General features: G+C 38.7%; 1 protein-coding gene across 5 annotated transcripts in view; it reads left to right on the forward strand.

Annotated features, from left to right (window-relative positions):
* The window catches only part of LOC136686356 (neural cell adhesion molecule 2-like), a 463,525-nt gene that overhangs the window by 325,066 nt on the left and 118,395 nt on the right, over positions 1-20,064 (forward strand). For all 5 annotated transcript variants that reach the window (XM_066660073.1, XM_066660071.1, XM_066660072.1 and 2 more), the window contains exons 2-4: positions 4,249-4,323; positions 10,758-10,964; positions 14,091-14,234. In XM_066660073.1, the coding sequence (XP_066516170.1) occupies positions 4,249-4,323; positions 10,758-10,964; positions 14,091-14,234 (426 nt within the window). The remainder of the gene's footprint in view (positions 1-4,248; positions 4,324-10,757; positions 10,965-14,090; positions 14,235-20,064) is intronic.

The raw sequence follows: 20,064 nt of genomic DNA on the forward strand, positions 1-20,064 counted from the left end.
GAAGTCAGCCTCAGCTTAGCGGCTAACTCATAAAATGCACAATGTTAATTAGGATAGATGTTGCAGTGTATTACCAGTACTAATAGCTAATACCAGTTGGCGTTCCTGCAAGTTTAGCCCATTTTTTCATAGATTTCTAAACATGCTCTGCCACTGATACTCTGTACTTAGTACAAAATCAAGCCTAGCATCGGACTAAACTTCAACAACAATGAAGGTTCACTGCTGAAAATCCTTTTAAATCAAGGCTTAGGCCTAATCTGTGTCTGAGAAACTATCCCTTAGAATGGTTTCACAATGTTCCAGAACAGGAAGCATGGGGAAGAGAAAGAAAGAGCTAAACCAGCTCAAATATGTAAGCAGAATTAAAACTTAATTAGATCTATTTCACTGACACCCAGCCAAACCCTATCATTTCCCTCTTGAGGCATCCATTTTCCCTCTGTTGGACCTCCATGAGGGTTTTTTGGTGTGATAAAGCACACTGTGGAGTGGGTGGGGAGAGGGTCGCAGCGTGTTGTCCGTCGTTTCAGACGTAATCTTCAGCACTCTCCCCCATTCTTCTTCATCCATCGTCTGTGCTGGTGTCAGCAGGGAATGCCCAAAGCCTCTGCTGCTCCTCTGCCAAATCAAAGGCAATTAGAACTCTGCGCTTCAGCCCTAAGGCGCATGATGTCTGTGCGCTTAATTACAGCTAACACATGCTTCTCAAAAGCCGGTGTGTTGATGCTGAGTTCCAAGAACCTTAGGTAAAACTGTGATTAGGAGAAATATATGAAGCACATTTATTTAATCTCATATACATAATAAATACATGCAGCAAAGGGTTGAACACCAAGGCTTAACTATATGCAGAAAATAGCTAATTGTTATCTTGCAAACACAGCTTAACATTAATTATGTTATAGAATTTATAGGGCAGGGGTGTGTGAGTGAATAGGTGAGTATGTGATACCCTGCAATGGTTTTCAGTCTGGGGTGCATTCCTGCCATGTGCCAAGTGATTCCTTGCAGGCTCCGGAACCACCATGATCTTGGACAGGATAGAGCAGTTACAGAAAATGAATTAATGAATTTAACTCTATTAATTTTGTATAAATAATATTATGTGTGTGTGAGAGAAAGAGAATGTGATGGCACCCTGACTAGAGTGTGGTATTCTCAGTAGGTTCTGGACATACCGCAACCCTGAACTGAAGTGATTATAGGCAATGAATCAATTAACCCTAGTCCCCCCCCCCCCCATTTCCCATTTCCTTCATTGATTTTCTTCCCCTCACATTATAAAAGAGTCATTATACTGCCACTTAGTTGTCTATATTTATCAGAGATTCTGAACAATGATTTGGCCATAGGACATCTTTGTGGACAATAATCTACATTCCACAGGGAACAACACTCAAGAAGAGTAGTTTGTTTTAGAAATATTGGATGAGCAAATGTTTCCTAGCATGCCCAGACTTTTGCATACCATTGTTAGCATTGTGTATCCAATACACTCTGCCCATGCCTTGAGAATATGAGCTTGCTTTTCTCCTTTTTTTGTTATTAAATATTAATTCATTATTCTAGGGTGGGGTTGTGGGTTCAAGCTCTGCTCTGGGTAACTGTATGTGAGAAGTTTGATGTGTTCTCCCTGTGTTTTCGTGGGTTTCCTCCCGTGGTCCAAAAACACACATTGATACACCTATCTCCTATCAAAAGTGTGCCGAGTGTGTGAGTGAATGTGTGAGTGTGTATCATGCTGCAAAGGACTGGTGCCTCCTCCAGGGTGTGTTTCTGCCTTGTGCCCAGTGATTCCAGGTAGGCTCTGGACCCACCACGACCCTGAACTGGGTAAGCGGTTATAGACAATGAATGAATGAATGAATTATTATTATCTTAGAAGTTACCCTGAGTTTCTTTATGACCTTGAATGCTTTTGTTGTAGGTTTGATATTTGTTGGTCAGCTACTCTTGGGTATTAAGATCAAACTGTTTAAGGGCTTTCTGTTAATCCTATAAACTTAATTTCACTTCTCAAATATCACTGTGTGCGTCTGCTATATGATATATTTAACTGCAATTGCTGATCCGAACAACCAATGATTTATAAAGGAAAATCATAAAAATCATAATTATTGCCCAAACCTTTTCATGCATTTTCACTTTTTCATATATATATATATATATATATATATATATATATATATATATATATGTATATATACTTTGATATATTTTACACAGTTTTAAAGTGTCACAGAAATTTTCTTATCTTAATATTCTTATTCAAAATTAACTTGAACCCCAGAGCAATGTTGTAAAACCATTAAATTTAATGTGTGAAGGACTCTTGGGTGTACAGAATCCTTTTGGTTGTGTCTGAATTGCGTCAGGGACAAGCAATTGTCTTTTAATTTGTTTGCTTCATGAATGTTTGATGAACATGATGACTGGGGCTGAGGTATTCAAGCCTCTTTTCTCTGCATATGCGCACACACACACACACACACACACACACACACACACACACACACTCTCTCTCTCTCTACCCTATGCCAATAAAAGAGTCTTTTAATTTGGTTAACCATGTGGAAAATAACCTTGGTAAGTGATTAAACCAAGTTAAATTAAATGAATGAGTTAACAAATAAAAATCACAAAGTGTCATTGATGTGAAGCATAATAGCACCCTTTTGGAACAGTCTATACATGAATAAGTGAGAAATAGCACCACTTGAGGTCCAATTACTAGGAGTGAGTGAGTATGTGAGTGAGTGAACATGGTTTAATAAATGCATAGACCCCATTCATTTTTTTCTTTTTTGCATCGGGAGTCATATGTAAGCATAGCTACCATAGCTATATGCTTGCAAATGTGCTGACAACCCTTCAGAATCTCAACTGCATAGATGTGGAGCTGTGCGTTCAATATATATATATATATATATATATATATATATATATATATATATATATATACAGAGATAGATAGAGAGAGAGAGAGAGAGAGAGAATTCAGTTAAAGATGTTGATACTACCAGGGCTTTGCAGATAACCTAAAATGTACACCACACAGCATTTTGTTTAGCCATACTTGCTTGCAACATCAAGTTTGTACTTGTTTATAGACTTATTTATAGAAAAAAAAAACTGATCTGTGTTGGGTATTGTAAATGTATTTGCTACTTTTGTAACTTCTCTAGCTGTAATTCCAAAGAGGGTCATATTTCACGTTAAAATAGTTCAGTCATTTTTACACTGCAAATTATTATCATGGCAATTGAACAGCAAAAAAGTATGTTTTAAAGTCAGTTTTACAAGATAAAATTGTTAAAAACATCTTAACATAGGTTGAACAATTTCTTCAGAATGAGGAAATATTAGATGTACCACCTATTTATGATTTTTCTTGACATTTATTTATTTATTCATGCATTTCTTTCAATATGGACAGATCTATTACCTACTACCGTTTAGCCTATATCCTAGTTCTCTCATCCTCAGGAGATAAACCTGATACTGGTGTTTAAACATTAACCAAACAAGCACCAACGCCATTGAAAAGACTGAAAGAAGGGGAGAAAAACTGGGGAAAAAAGGATAGCTAGAGTCCTCAATGCCATTATCCTGAGGGAAAACAGAGCGTCACATTGCTGAGAGTGTTGCAGTTTTACTAAAAAGCCAACAGGGAGGAGCACAAAATGGCGTCTCCGTACTGCCATCTATAGCCGGGACGCTGTTACAACAGCGTAGGTTCTCCAGTCGAGTGAATTCAGAGTAGAGAGTAGTGCGGATTTCATAATCAAAGGAATCTGTGTGGGGAATCTGAGACGGTGTACAGATCAAACAATGTTTTCCCTTTTTGACACGTGTTGTTTTCTCAGCTGGATAGGTTTTATTTAATCCTTTCCTTTGAAATCAGCCCTATCATAAAGTATTAGAGCATAAGGGGTGGTTTGTTTGTTGTTATTATTATTATTATTATTATTATTATTATTATTATTATGTGAAATGCAACCAGATGGACACAGCCTACATGCCTAAAAATGTCACTTTTGTTTTTTGGTCTGTCAATCAGAGAAGACCCCATGTCTCACTCACCTCACTCTAGCTTATTTTCTTCAGAAATGTTTTTTCAAAATGTAACATTTGACGTTTGACGTCTTTAAACACAGCTGCTCTTTAGCACTGATAAGCAAATCTCTCTCTCTCTCTCTCTCTCTCTCTCTCTCTCTCTCTCTCTCTCTCTCTCTCTCTCTGCAGCCATACTTCAAGTGACAATATCCCTTAATAAAGTGGAGTTGAGCGTTGGAGAGTCCAAATTCTTCACCTGCACAGGTAAAGTTCTGTTCACCCTCACTGTTTTTTTTTTTTTTTCACTAAGTGAAAATGTTGATGCAAACGGAAAATGTAAACAAAAGATTATAATGTTAGCATAAAATTTCTGCCAAAAGTACAAAGCTCCACTTACAACTCTGTAGTTTTACAATTACAGAATGTAGTCCATCTGATATTAGCAATACTTTATCCTGTTCTTCAATGGCCACAAGTGTTGTGTTTTTGTGTGTTGCACTTTTAAAGGAACACTAGAAACCATGTTTACCTTAACATTACTGCTTCAGAATAAGTGTGATGATTCACTGAACTATGATAGGGAGAATAATGCCTCTGTCTTTGCTACTCTGGGCTCAACACTGCAGAAACTGCACTAAATTTTGGAGGACAGTAGGAAACCACTGTCTGATCAGTATGTAATGTCTTTAATAGCAAAATAGTGGTCAAAAAAATATTTTGCCATGCAACTCCCTGCGTATATCATTCCGTCTTAAACTATTATAAACAATATTAACTGGAAGTTCAGGAACACTTTTTCCTACATCCTGTGAATTGTTTAAGACTGAAACAAAAAATTTGGATGGGAGAGCTAACTGTGGGCGGCACGGTGGCGCAGCAGATAGTGTCGCAGTCACACAGCTCCAGGGGCCTGGAGATTGTGGGTTCGATTCTCGCTCCGGGTGACTGTCTGTGAGGAGTTTGGTGTGTTCTCCCCGTGTCCGTGTGGGTTTCCTCTGGGTGCTCCGGTTTCCTCCCACAGTCCAAAAACACACATTGGTAGGTGGATTGGTGACTCAAAAGTGTCCATAGGTGTGAATGTGTATCTGTGTGTCTGTGTTGCCCTGTGAAGGACTGGCGCCCCCTTCAGGGTGTATTCCCGCCTTGCGCCCAATGATTCCAGGTAGGCTCTGGACCCACTGCGACTCTGAACTGGATAAGCGGTTACAGATAATGAATGAATGAATGAGAGCTAACTGTTTGCATGACATTATTCCATTCATCATGGTTTTATTGATCAAGGTTTCAGAGGATAACCAAATGGAGTTGATTGAGTGTTTTAGCCCAATGATGCATGCTGGTGGGTAGAGAAAACATGCTTGATATTATTAGTTAATAAATTTTTCTTTGCCTCTTATGCAACATGATATAATGTGTCTCTCAGAAATAAAGGCAAGGACCAGATATTATGTGTTACTAAAGGTATAAACAGTGTAAATTTACCTTCACAAGTACAACAGGTGTTTTAGTGTTTCCTAAAAGTAGATTACATTCTCTTCTCTGGAAGGAGAACTGAATATTTGTAAGATATCATTGTAAACCCTGCTTTGTGAAACTGTCTTTGAAGATGTTGGTGTGTTCTCCTCTGCTTATGGTAGCTTAGTTGTTTAAAGTGTCCATAGGTGTGGGTGTGGCACCCATTCCAGGGTGTGTTCCTGCTTTGCACCCAGTGATTCCAGATATTATTGTATATTGTGATTTTTTATTGTGATGATATCTCTTATGGAATGGGATATAGAACACATCAAGTTTTATTAAACACTGGAATAGGCATTCAAATAAATCTATATGCCAAATATTATTTGGCCTAAATTGTACATTTTGTAGAGTAGTTTTTCTGTATAGAAACTGCTAGAAAAAATAGACCCAAAGCATAGTTTACAATGCTGATTATATAGAAGTATATTGTGTGAGGCATGTACCACTGTTACCGCATCTGGTGTGCAGATCACTTACCTAGGCTACAGAAAAAAATTCACAAATTGACTGAAAGGCCCTGTAACATAAATGAAATTTTAATTATAATGTTTTCATATATCGGGATAATTCTGGAGATGATAATCATTTGTCAAAATTTATATTATTGCCCAAGCCTTGTAGGTACCAGACTCAGCACAACAGGACAAAGCAGTTACAGAAAATCAATGAATGACACACTGTATTAAATCATGCTAAATGACTTTTAACATCATATCAGCTTCACTGGGCTGAATTCTTGAGAATTGCCATTGACATTTTTTGACATTTTTAAGACAACACTTGGTGCTGAAAGAAAATCTTGCAGCAGGTATGAACATCTACACCCTGAAAGAGTAATTTCTGTCTTTCCTAGTTTTGTTTTTGTATTGAACAATGCATTGAATGATTATAAAATTTACATACAGTTCTCAAAGTTCACACAAAGCTTGAGGTTAGAATTTGCCTTTTTCTGAAACAATATTGGCTGTGCTGTAGAAAGTATCACCAAAACTAATAAAAAGCCAATGCAAGCACGAATAATAGAAAAGAAACATGTTGATGAGCAGAATTGATTTGATGTAAAATAAAATGTCTTTCATTATTATTTCCTTTTATTCATCATTGGAGTTAGTTTGAATAAGTTACAAGGAGAGAATTCAATTAAGTTCCAATGTGCTGTATTAATGTTTAACTTTTTTATGTGTTAAATTGATTGGAGAGGAATTAGACAGAGAAAAGGAAATGGAATTAAAGACATATACAGATGTTGTGAACTGAACTAGAGAAAGAGAGAGAGAGCGGGTAAATGGGGTCGACAACCATCACTGTTCTAGTGGCACTTTGTAGAAGGTCATAGCTTTTTGCACTTCACGCCATTGCTTTCAACCTGTTGATACACCTGTTGGAACCCCCAGTAAGACAGGGGAGTGATTAACATTCTGCACAGCTGATTAACCACACACCAGACATGGAGTCGCCATAAGAGCAAATTGATTCCACCCTCCAAACTCCCCTCCACCCACTACAATCCTTCATATACTTCTCTTCGCTAAACGAATTCATTTCCGTAAATTCATCTCCAGTCCTTTGCGTATTCCCGCTACCAGGGTCCCTCTTGACAGAGCCCAATCAATTACTGCATGAGGATGAGGAGGCTTAGCAAGCCAAGGAACGACAGAGTGAGAAAGAACGGAAGAGGGAAGACATGAGCGAGGGAGATTGAAAAGCGCAGGACTAATTTTAGCTCAGGTCCACCACGGGAGCACGTCGAGACGATAAAAAAATGCAGTGATAAAAGATGAGGCCCTGAGTTTCCCAATTAATATTTCCTCCATTCCCATGTCTTGCAGCCATACATAATCATAAACTGTTCTAGAATAATTGCCAGGCTGACAGAAGGTCTGTTTATTAAATGGCACAGCCACATGAACAAGTGCAATTTAGTAACAAAATGACTTCCGATTACGGTGCGTTACCACAGATGCCATTCAAGAGGCAGATGCGCAGATCATTTTGATGGATTCTTTCAGATGAATTGACATAAGAGGTCAGTGCCCCATTAGAGCTACTTTATCACAGCAGTTGTGAGAGCAGAAAATTGGCATTTGCTTTGTCTGCTATTGACCACCAGGCCTAATCCCTTCCACGAAACAACAGGAAACATCAATGAGCTTAGCCCTAGTTGCCTCCTACTTCAGTCTTTTCACAGACTTGCAAACTGGATTTACAAAATGGTTTTACAACCACAATAATATATGGTTCAATAACCATATATTACACAATAAAACATGGTTCAATGTATCACAACTGTCTGGTTTTTCAGACAGCAATTAAGCCTAGTACCAGAGTAGCGAAAGGAGGATATAGTCCAGGACTTGGCCTAATCCCTGTCCATTAAAGCACTCTGATATGTCATTTGTAGACATTGTTCTGTATAACATCCACAGACATGCACCAAATGAATTGCTATGTTCTAGAGCAGCTACCCATGAGTTAAAGGTCACTAATCTCAATGCTAGGCATCAGCTGGAGAGGTATAAAACCCCCTAGTTCTTGGTTAAGAAGCAGTTATACAGCGTTGTCTGGGGTGGTGAAGTTAAATTAATGATTTGGAGTGGTGTTTTGAGATTCAGAAATAATCATCCAAAAATGGAGTGCAGAGTATCAATGACAGAGGCCCTGTATCATAGATGGTGCATCTACATATCATAATAAAGTCTTAGCTGCTGTCTTACAGAAAGTAAGTTGTATTGCTTGACTTGTTTATATTTAGTTGGTCCACTGAACGATAATGGAGAGCATTGAAGAACTATTGAGCTAGCACTATGATCTCACTGATAGGGTAGCTGCCACACAGATTCAGGGTCTTGGTGTCCTGGATTTGATCCTCGACTTGGGTCACTGTTTATGCGAGATTGTCATTGGCTACCTAAAATTTCCCAAAGATATGAATGAGTGAGCGAGTTTTTGATGCCCTGTGATGGAATGGCACCCTGTCCACCCTGTGTTTCCTGCCTTGCTCTCTTGCATCTTTAGTAAATATCTGATGTGTAGCGGGTGTATGGATCAGAATCGGTTGCCAACACATAACAAATGCTATACATTGGTGGTGTTTGAGGCAACTCTCTAATGTTCCAAAGTATGTAAAGTGATTTGAGTGTCTATAATATGCTCTATAAGTGTGGACGTAGGGTTGTTGATATTGTGTGTAAAGACAACATGGAACTGAGTCTGCATTAAGAGTGCCAGTGGGGCTTGGTACGGCCAGGTAGTCACCAGCGAGCTACATATAAGGGCATGATAGGTCTGAAAAGCTAGCTTGAAAGGAGTGTGTCTGGAAAACCTGATGGCATTGCTAAGCCTTCTGGAGGTGTAGTGAGCTTAAGTTTGTGAAATACAGAGGGAGGGAGGAGCATACCTTATGACCACTGAGAAGAGCTAGTCATTTTGTTGGTGCTGGGCCCTAAGCTGTAATAGACTGGCATAAGATATTTTACATCTTATTCTGTGTATAATTAAAATAAGTAGGTTACTGTATCTGTCTCACTACAAAGTATGATGAGACAGATCTATATGCCAATGTACCTGGTTTTAAAAGCCGTTTATACAGACACAATTGGTCCAATTTGTTTCAAATTGTCCTGATGGGCATGCCCCAAGACCCACTCAAGTGAAGGCTTTATCTGCCTTTCATAAATCTCTAGTGATGCTCCCAGCTTGTGGTACTCTATATTTCAGTGCAAACACCAATAGGAACAGCATCACATTATAAAACCCTAGAGTGAAAATAAAAACAGATGCATGGCTTCAAAATCTTTTGCCGAAAGTCTATATGAAAAATAGAAATACAATTTAACATATTTAATATTATACACTATATCATAGATTCAACACAACTTTCAAACCAACTAGCGATAGGATCCCTGTGCCTCGAGCTCCATTACCACCATATTCCCCCACCTGTTCTCCCCATTCAGCCCTGGCTTGATCTCCTCCCTCCTGGCTCTTTTAACACACACACATATCCCCCTACGGCCCTCAGCTATCCCTGTGCCAGCTTCCCCCAGCCTGCTCTTGCTTATCTTCATCTTCCCTCATGGTTCCCATTGCTTCTCTGGACACAGAAAAGCCCCAGGATGCCTCCCACTTCCACAGCTCTCTCTGAGGGAGATGCAAAGGCCTGAGTCCTCTCTGATTTCAGGGGCCAAGGAGGAAAAAGCGCATGCTTTTATGACCTTCCAGCCGGACAGGGTTTACAGAGAAGTGCACCTGGAGTTTGCATATGGTGCTCTCTAATTCTCCTTGTGGGCTCTAATTAAAAGAGCTGGCTGTCAGAGCTAAAGAGAAATCACAAATTATGGCAAGCACAAGATATGAGGGAGCTGGAATTGGACTGCACTACCTGGCCAGAGTTACTGACTCATTTTCTCTGTGTGTGTGTGTGTGTGTGTGCGTGCATGTGTGTGCCCCAGAGAGAGTAAGAGAGAGTGAGTGTAGTTTATTTTGCTTTCTTTGGGGCCACTGAAGGCCCACATAATCAGAGCCAAATTCTGACACCTTTTCGGACCCCGATTTGTATATTATTTGAAAGAGCCAAGTTGTCTCTTTCCAGTTTGAGCATTTTTGTGATTTGAAACTGGCATGTCACAATTCCTTTGGCACCTGTCCTATCTGCTCTGTGGTGGTTGTGTGAGGGTCTTAACCATTGAATAGGAGGTGAAATGGGGAGAGGAAAGTGTGAAGAGAAATAGGCACAAAAATAGACTACAATTTGAAATTGTAGAACTACAAAGTGCTCCTGTATGGTCAGCAGAGCTGACAAATTGGACAGTGAGTGTAGATACAAGGTAGGTGTTCCTAATCCAGTTATTGGAGGAATTCAACAGTCTATCTTCAGTTAATTACAGCTTTATTGGTCAAACAAGAAAGATATCTAGATATACAATATCATATCTTCATAGATAGAGTCCATTGTTTGTGATTTGTTGCCTTTTTTGTTAGATTTGTTTTAATAATCTTTAAAGTAATATACATTTGATATTTACCATTTTTTTCTGATCAATCATAAAAATAGTAGTTAATATTAAAAGTACTATAAACCCTACATTCAACCCAGGATCCATTACTTTGTTACCTAATTGTGCCTTTGATTAACCTGACTCCCTGTGCCATGTGTGGGTTTTTTTTCCATCTTGTTCTAGTCATTGGAGAGCCAGTCAATATTAACTGGTTCAACCCTCAAGGCGAGCGTATCATCTCCAACCAGAGGGTGGTTCTGCACACAGAGGGGGTCCGTTCCAGACTTACCATCTACAATGCTATTATTGAGGATGCTGGGATATACCGCTGCCAGGCTGTGGATGCCAGAGGACAAACTCAGGAAGCCACAGTGGTGCTGGAAATATACCGTAAGTTCATGTTTGGAGAAACTCAAGGTTCTATTTTATCCTGACCTTATCATTGCTTGAGTCTTAGCTCTGATCCAGTCAAAGTGTCCCTGAAATACAAGTGGACTGTCATTCTAGACACTTAAAGTCAGTGCTGTCACTGTCTTCTTAATATAGTATGAACAAGGTGTTATTCTTAGTTCTGTGTAATTTTTATTTGAACCCAAGTTCTAAAAATGTTGGCAAAATTCTAGTAAAAATATTAGCTGTTCTTCCACTTGTGAATATATTACAAAAATTAGGACAGATCATGTTATCCACTGTGTGGTATCACATTTCTTTTTATCAACACTTAATAATTGTTTGAGGATTGAAAACGTGAATAGATTTTATTCTTACTGTCCTCAGCTGTGCAAATTGTCTTGGCTTGTGTGTGAAATCACTTCTCAGAATGGATCAAATGTTATTCGTTACCAGTCAAAAGGCAGGGGTGAAATTGATTAGTTGGCACACATTGGGCGGAGATTTTCAAATAGGTGCCGTAAACTGGTAAACTGGGCAGCACGATGGCGCAGCAGGTAGTGTCGCAATCACACAGCTCCAGGGACCTGGAGGTTGTAGCTTCAAGTCCCACTCCAGGCGATTGTCTGTGAGGAGTTTGGTGAGTTTTCCTCTGTGTCCTCCGGTTTCTCCCTTGCTCCAAAAACACACATTGGTAGGTGGATTGGCTACTCAAAGGAGTCTGTGGGTGTGAGTGTGTGTGTGGGTGTGTGTTACCTTGCAAAGGACTGGCACCCCCTCCAGGGTGTGTTCCTGCTTTGTGCCCAATGATTCTGGGTAGGCTCCGGACCCACCGCAACCCTGAACTGAATAAGCGGTTACAGACAATGAATGAATTAATGAGTGAACAATTAAACCTTCCAAAATGATTTCTGGCAGTCAGAGCAAGCAAACCATTAGAGTCTAGGCAGAGCTTTACCGGTTTATAGCATAGCATTTGAAAATCACCCAATGTGTGCTAACCAGTCACATTAATGGGAATATCTTCCTAAAGTCCAATAAAGTTCTGAAAATATATTTCACCAGTATTGCTCTTTCCTTGATGTGGAATGGGCAGTCCTAAAATGAATGAAGCTTAAGTAATTATATCAACATTAAATTGACCAATCACAAAGCTGACATGTCTCTTCCCAATCTCACACTTGAGCTGCCAGTTATTCCGAGCCTCACACTGAAAAACCAGCACCTACTCCACTGCTCGCTTAATGCTCACACTAGGTAAAGCCAACTCTCGTTTTGCTATGCACACAAGCTCCAGATCTATCAGCCATTCCAAGACTTGCACAGAGTAAAGGTAAATTCTGATTCATATTCAAGATTCTCTTTGATAGATTTGTTCATGTACAGCTGTAAAATCTGATTCTCCCTGCATGCGGCATTATGTTGTGTATCTATAAATGGGCTGGTAACTAAATTACAGAAAACAAAACTTCATTAAATCCTAAAGTTTTGTGAAATCAGAACCCCAAACCAAAGTAAAAAATTAATAAGTGCAGCTTCTTAGTCTCAATGCTGTGCGTGTTGCCATGGTAACATAAATAAAAGTTTGTTGCCCATTGATAAAGGGCTGTCAGTTATGCACCTTCATTAGGATAATAAGTTCATGACAACAATGTTCTCAGAAATGTTAGATGAGTGCATTTTGGTGATAATATTGAGCATTCTATCATATTTCTGCTTTGTGTTTTTTATTTAATCTTTGCAGAATGCTTTGCTTAACACAACTATAGAATTACACACACAGTTCTTAGATGGGAGACCTCCTTGGAAATCTTGGGTGGCACCTAGAAATGGTGTTTTTTTTGTGTGTGGGGAACCCAATTTGCCCATTTATTGCAATTATAAGTGAGTTGAAACACATTTAACACATTTTCTTTTCTTAGTACAGGGAAAGCTTTGAAATTACTTTCTATGGTCATTGACCATATGCTACAGATAAAGCAGACAGAGATAAGGTTAGAAAAAGCTGGAGTGTTCCTTTAAGCCCAAACCAGCCCTTCTGTCACAGACGGCAGCTTGCCCAATAATTGCCTGATACAATTTGAACTATCTTTGTATAATAGTTAAATGATGTTAAATCCATTCATCCGGGAAACACACCCCTAATCATTTAATATAGTAGCAGCTTTGGGCCTCAATTATGATGGCCTATAACCTGATTATATTGCACAGTCGTTATTGTGGCACTTTTCTTATTGTATTTTAATTATTTAAGCCCAGAATCCTTAGAGCAGTGTGTATTGGGCCTGAGTCTGATTTTTATGAGTTACTATTTAAAGACATTTTTCTTCCTCAGCCCAGTTTCTTCCCCACACTGGTAGTCACTGCCATTTCCACCCACTTTTTAGATTTTCCCCATCACAAGATGTTATCAAACTGAAAGGTTTAAGACTACACTAAACCCAGCCACCATTTTCTGTCACATTTTTTCTAGTGGAATGTAACTGGACAAATGAACACACTTGGATGAGAACAGTAACTGCCCACTTCTGTTATGTTACCTAACTGACAGCCACTGACTAAAGTTGGCTGTGACTGAAACAGAAGGCAGCAACCTCAAAGCCTTGCTGTCTCAAAAATCAGTGCCTTAGAAAGCGATGTTTATAACTGATTAGAGATAGGCTTTAAAAATATTTCAACACATTACCAGAATACAGGATAATTACAGTTTTGAAGATATTGGAGCTGAAAGCAGGCAGCATTTATATGAGCATGATACAAGTAAATACACAAAGTCCAACACGTATACGTGCCCACAAACACATAAAAAATCCCTAAACAACCTCAAAGCTGTCCCTAGGGGAGCCACTAAGCCTACTGAAATCTAGCCCCATGAGCTCCCCACTCCACCCAGAGTCCGGCGTTACAACAATTTCAAAAGAAACATTAATCCCCTTTACACATTGCCTAGGATTTCAGAGGAAACATTAAATTATTTGTAACTTATTAAATTTAAATAGTGCAAAAACTGCTCTACATGGATGGAGTTGCTGTCAGGAGTTTCCACAAGGCAGCAAAAATGTAAATCACAAAAAAATCAACTAACAAATTCCATGTGTAATGATGCCATCTGTTTTTGTCTCACAGAGAAGCTGACATTCCGAGAAGTGAAAACCCCTCAGGAGTTTCGGCAGGGGGAGGACGCGGAGGTAGTATGTGATGTCATCAGTTCTCCAGTCCCGGCCGTGTCTTGGTTCTATAAGAACAGAGAGATCACACCTGAGCGATTCAGTAAGACACATTTCTCTGTATCTGGCATTGAGTTACCGCTCACTGACTGTATTTGACACATTATTGTGATGTTCTTACTTTGAAGTTCTACATTAAAATCCCAGCAGAACAGTTGCTTTCGTCTCCATTAGCGCTACTCCTTGTAACTCCAAAAAACACTGTGACATTGTATCAAAGCAAGTTCACTTTGTTGATGTAGAGCACAAAAAAGATGCTAATGAAGAATTTCAGATTGGCAGCAAGGCTATTTATGGTACTCATTTCATTCAAAAACATAAATTCAAAAACAAATGCTTGGACACCCATGGCCAACTTAATATTTTGCTGATTTTCACAGTTCACACATCCTGTACATTAGGGCTGGATGATATGGCCAAAATGTTTATCATGATATGTTTTTAAATTTTAATTGATATAATTCAAGTATTGACAGGACCACAGGAAAACAGCCAAGAACAAACAAGAATCACTGAATCAAAAGAATCACAATCACAATCACAATCACAAGAATCAAACCTTTTGTCTTTGTCAATATTAGTATTTCTAAACTGAATTTAATATTTTGTTCAATTAACACACAGCAGCATCCTGTATTGTAAATCAGTTATTGACAGATGTAGTAAATAACGTATATTAAATTATTGAAAATTTGTTTAAAACTCTTATCAGTCTCACTGCAAAATTTCTGTGTATCTGTGGAAATTTTGCCTATTCATTCAGAGCATTTGTGAGGTTAGATGCTGAAGCTGGACAAGAGGGTCTGGTTCACAATCTCCATTCTAATTTGTCCAAAAGATATTTGATGGGGTTGAGATCAGAGCTCTGTGCTGGCCAGTCAAGTTCTTCCACACTAAATTCATCCTGTCATGCCTTTATGGACCTTGCTTTGTGCACAGGAGCATAGCTATTTTGGAAAAAAGGGTCTTCCCCAAAACACATAGGAAAACCAGCTTGATTAATTTTCAAATATTGTTTGCACAAACTTTGAATAATAAATATTAAATATTTGATCTCACTTATAAAATCAGCAAAGCATGTAATTTCACCATGGCCACAAAATTGCTTGCTTGTGATTAACTCCTGAAGTATAAGAGCACTGCATGGTTTAACACCAAAAACTTCTTTCTGTTGCATTTTTAAAACAAGTCTCTGAAAATCTGGAAAGCTGGGGAAATAGGCCACACACTCTGCTTCAGGTGGCTTTTTAAAAAGATGCTAGAAAAGCTTCTCTGTGTATATTCTCAGTGAAAACACAAAACCCAACCCCCCCCCCCCCCCCCCCACACACACACACACACACACACATGTGATCTCTACTGATCTCAGCTCCGCACAAAGGACAACAGGGGTGAAAAAAAGACCCTCTGTTGCTGCTTCGTCTTTTTTTGAAGTGTCAAGCCTTTAATTGAAATTCAAAGGCTGAACTCTGACAAGCTATCATCACTTTGCTGGCTGAGGAGATTACATGGTGGAGATTTCTCCACATTTTTCTTTATTCTAATTAGGGAGCAAGGTTATAAATATATCCCCCTCCAAATGAAAGAGTGAGCGATAGAGAGAGAGAGAGAGAGAGAGAGAGAGAGAGAGAGAGATAGACTGTTTATCAGCGAAGGATGACAAAATTGAAAGTGTGTGTGTGTGTGTGTGTGTGTGTGTGTTTCTGCTCGCGCCATAATCCAGGAGGGTATTTCATTTCTCAAATGTCCTTTAAATGAAAGAGAAGTATATCAAGGATTGATGATAATGTTTTCTCATCAAGGAGTTTGCATTTACAAAGAAAAAGTAAGACCCCGAATGAGATCCTTAGATCGGATCTTTATTTTTGTTCCCTATTTTTTTACAACGATTTTTTTTGTTTGGTTAAAGGGAAACTTCTGACTGGAATGAGAGTAAGGTGAGTTAAAACCATGTAAAAGTGACACTTTGTCAAGTTCACTCTCCAGCATTTTATCACTGGAGTGAAGCTAGACGAAACAATCCCAGGTGAAAAGTAAATCTCTTTTGGAGGGAAATGAAGAAGTCATGCATTTATTTTCAGTTAACATTTGCCAGTATGCCTCTTTTTATTAACTTTCCTGTGTACTTACATGTTGTACCATTTTTACTTTCATTGAAGTGCACTATATGTGTAGGTGGAATACAGATGTAGAGTGTTGGTTAATCTCTGCAGAATACCCTGCTTCATAATATACAGAGCCATATGAGCTCCCCTGTATTGAAGTGATGGCTCACAGATTCAATCAATCAATCAATTTGACAAAGCACCTATTAATAGGTTTGTGATGAATTTGAGTATTAAATCAAAGTTTATTTGTCATAAACATACATATTGTCTGCAATTCCACTATTAGTACTTGACCTCAGTAACTCTTTTATGGCAGAATGCACTCAAATCCTTACATACATATTTCAATATCTAGTTTATTTTTGATACCCCTGATTTCAGAAAAAAAAGCATAATTATTTATTGGCCTGAAATCATGTAACACTATTTAAATCCAGTGGTTTCCCTTGTTTCTTTAGTTGGTAGTGAACTTATTGCCAACTGGCATCTTCTGAACAATCTTGTCCATCTAATTCACAGCTGGATCGTAGAGCTAATGTACTAGAGTTTAGTTCAGATGATATTCTATATATTGAAATGAATATATATTGAAATCTTTCAAATCGGTGTTCAAAGTATGTCTGTGTAATTAATTATTTGTTGTTGAGAGTCTGCTTGTACAGTGTGTATTTAAGTTTTTTTTTTTTTTGTTAAATTATGCATAGACTAGATAGATTTTACAAAGGGAATAATTAAATCAAGGTGAAGCACTGAAGCTGATGGCTAATGATTGAAACAACAAAGAAATTACATGTAATACCTGCATTCTTTCAAATAAATCATTGTGATATTTGATAATATCAATGCACTAAATATCCAAAATGTATAGACAGCTCTTGTAATTAGTAAATTAAGATTTAGGCTCAGAACAGAAGATGCTGAAATGCACAGCTTCTAATCCTCTGCAGTATAGCATGAAATGAAAAAGACAATCTGTAGCTTAAGGATTGCATGCTCTGCTAGGTTTAATGATTGATTGTTTTCAGAAGAAATACTGGACAACCAGGTGCCCACACGCTGCTCTCCATATAGTGCAACATTGGCAATTACCCTAACCAAATTACCAACTTCATGCTGAACAGTTCCCATAACTGAATTATCTTTACTTTAACGTCATGCCAACCTCAATTATTGGGATACAATGTAAATAACACAGCATCAAATAACTTTTAATAATTAACCATTAATTGATTATTTCCTTCAGCGAGGATAGCACCATTCAACTGACCACTGTGTGGCTTGGACGAACGTTTCTCTTTATGGGTCCTTCATCTCTCACAGCACAGCAGGTATTGAAGTCAGCACAGTGCATGGCTCAAACCTGACTTTAGACTTTTTCTGATGATGAATCCTGATTCTTGATATAAAGGCTCCTAGCTGGCTCACCGGTGGTTGGATAGAGGTGTTTGTAGAGCTTCTGGGCTTGAGCAATTCTCAGGCTTGGTCTCGGCTTGTTTTTCTCGTTTTTGCTTTTCCCTTTTTATAATAAAATCCAAATTGCTCACATCTGTCTCTAGTTTTTGCTTACATCCCGTAAGCCACTGAAATTGGGCTTTCTTTACACGGATTTCTCAAAAAACTGGGGGATCGCATTACAGGAATGCTGTACTACAACCCCACCCACCCGCCATTCCCTTACAGACATAATCAACTACGGTGTATGCATAGCACATTGTATTTTTCTACAACACAAATGAAATTCACTGGGGCATAATTATGAAAACTGTGAAACATTATGTAATTTTCACATATAACATTAGATTTTCAGTTATTCATTCATTCATTATGTAGTAAATTTTTTCTATGTCATTTGACGTACCACTAGAGGCATGCATACTACAGTTTGAGAATCACTGGCCTAAATATTTTTTTTCTTTGTTGTTAATTCTGTTAATATGTCCCCCACTGTTTGTTTATATACTGTCCACTTAAAACCATACTACAAACCGGATTCCAAAAAAGTTGTCAATATTTATAAAGCAAATGTCAATATTTTATTCGTAATAGAACATAGATGACAGATCAAAAGTTTAATCTGAGTAAATGTAACATTTTAAAGGAAAAATATGTTGATTCAAAATTTCACAGTGTCAACAAATCCCAAAAAAGTTGGGACAAGTAGCAATAAGTGGCTGGAAAAAGGAAATTGAGCATATAACGAACAGCTGGAAGACCAATTAACACTAATTAGGACAATTGACAACATGATTAGTTATAAAAAGAGCTTCTCAGAGTGTCAGTGTCTCTCTGAAGCCAAGATGGTAGGAGGATCACCAATTCCACTATTGTTGCACAGAAAGATAGTGCAGCAATACCAGAATGGTGTTACCTAGTGTAAAATAGCGAAGACTTTTAAGTTATCATCATCAACCGTGCATAACCTCATCAAAAGTTTCAGAGAATCTGGAACAATTGTTGTGCGTAAAGGTCAAGACCGTAAAGCTCTACTGGATGCTCGTGATCTCCGGGCCCTTAAACGTCACTGCACCTCAAATAGGAATGCCACTGTCAAGGAAATAACAGAATGGGCTCAGGAATACTTCCAGAAAGCATTGTCAGTTTGCAATGGGCCAGGGGTCTTTTAAAATGGAGTGTGGCAAAATGGAAGACTGTTCTGTGGTCAGATGAGTCACGATTTGAAGTTCTTTATGGAACACTGGGATGTCATGTCATCCTGACCAGAGAGAACAAGGATAACCCAAGTTGTTATCAACGCTCCGTTCAGAAGCCTGCATCACTGATGGTATGGGGTTGCATGAGTGCTTGTTGCATGGGCAGCTTGCATGTCTGGAAAGGCACCATTAATGCAGAGAACTATGTTCAGGTTCTAGAACAACATATGCTCCCATCTAGACGTCATCTCTTTCAGGGAAGACTCTGCATTTTTCAACAAGATAATGCCAGACCATATTCTGCAGCAATCACAACATCATGGCTACGTAGGAGAAGGATCCGGGTACTGAAATGGCCAGCCTGCAGTCCAGATCTTTCACCTGTAGAGAACATTTGGCGCATCATAAAGAGGAAGGTGCGACAAAGAAGGCCCAAGACAGTTAGAGGCCTGTATTAGACATGAATGGGAGAGCATTCCTATTTCTAAACTTGAGAAACTGGTCTCCTCTGTCCCCAGACGTCTGAGTGTTGTAAGAAGAAGGGGGGATGCCATACAGTGGTAAAAAATGGCCTTGTCCCAACTTTTTTTGGATTTGTTGACGCCATGAAATTTTGAAACAACATATTTTTCCCTAAAAATGATGCATTCTGTCAGTTTAAACTTTTGATCTGTTCTATTCTGAATACAATATTAGATGTTGGCACCTCCACATCATTGCATTCTGTTTTTATTCACAATTTGTTTAGTGTCCCAACTTTTTTGGAACCCGGTTTGTACTTGCTAGTATTCATGAAACTTTCAAGTCACATGAATACCACCTGGAGAAGAATCTAAACACAGAGGGCAACCGAGCAACTTGAGTAGCTTGTACCAAAGAAAAATTATGTCTTTAGTGAGGACGACACTGAATATAAAGTAATCAAATGTAAACACGGATGTTTCAGCAACAAAACTTTATACCCCTAGTCTGTTTCAATGCTTGAAGCACATATAACGGGAGGGCCGGGCAACAAAGAAGGCACAGGTGGAAACATTAATGAGAAGGTGGAGCTAAGTCGAAGACAAGGGGGGAGACTGAAACAAAACAAAACAAAGCCATGTGCTCCACATGG

This window comes from Hoplias malabaricus, chromosome 2 (genome assembly GCF_029633855.1).
Source record: "Hoplias malabaricus isolate fHopMal1 chromosome 2, fHopMal1.hap1, whole genome shotgun sequence".
Classification (NCBI taxonomy): domain Eukaryota; kingdom Metazoa; phylum Chordata; class Actinopteri; order Characiformes; family Erythrinidae; genus Hoplias; species Hoplias malabaricus.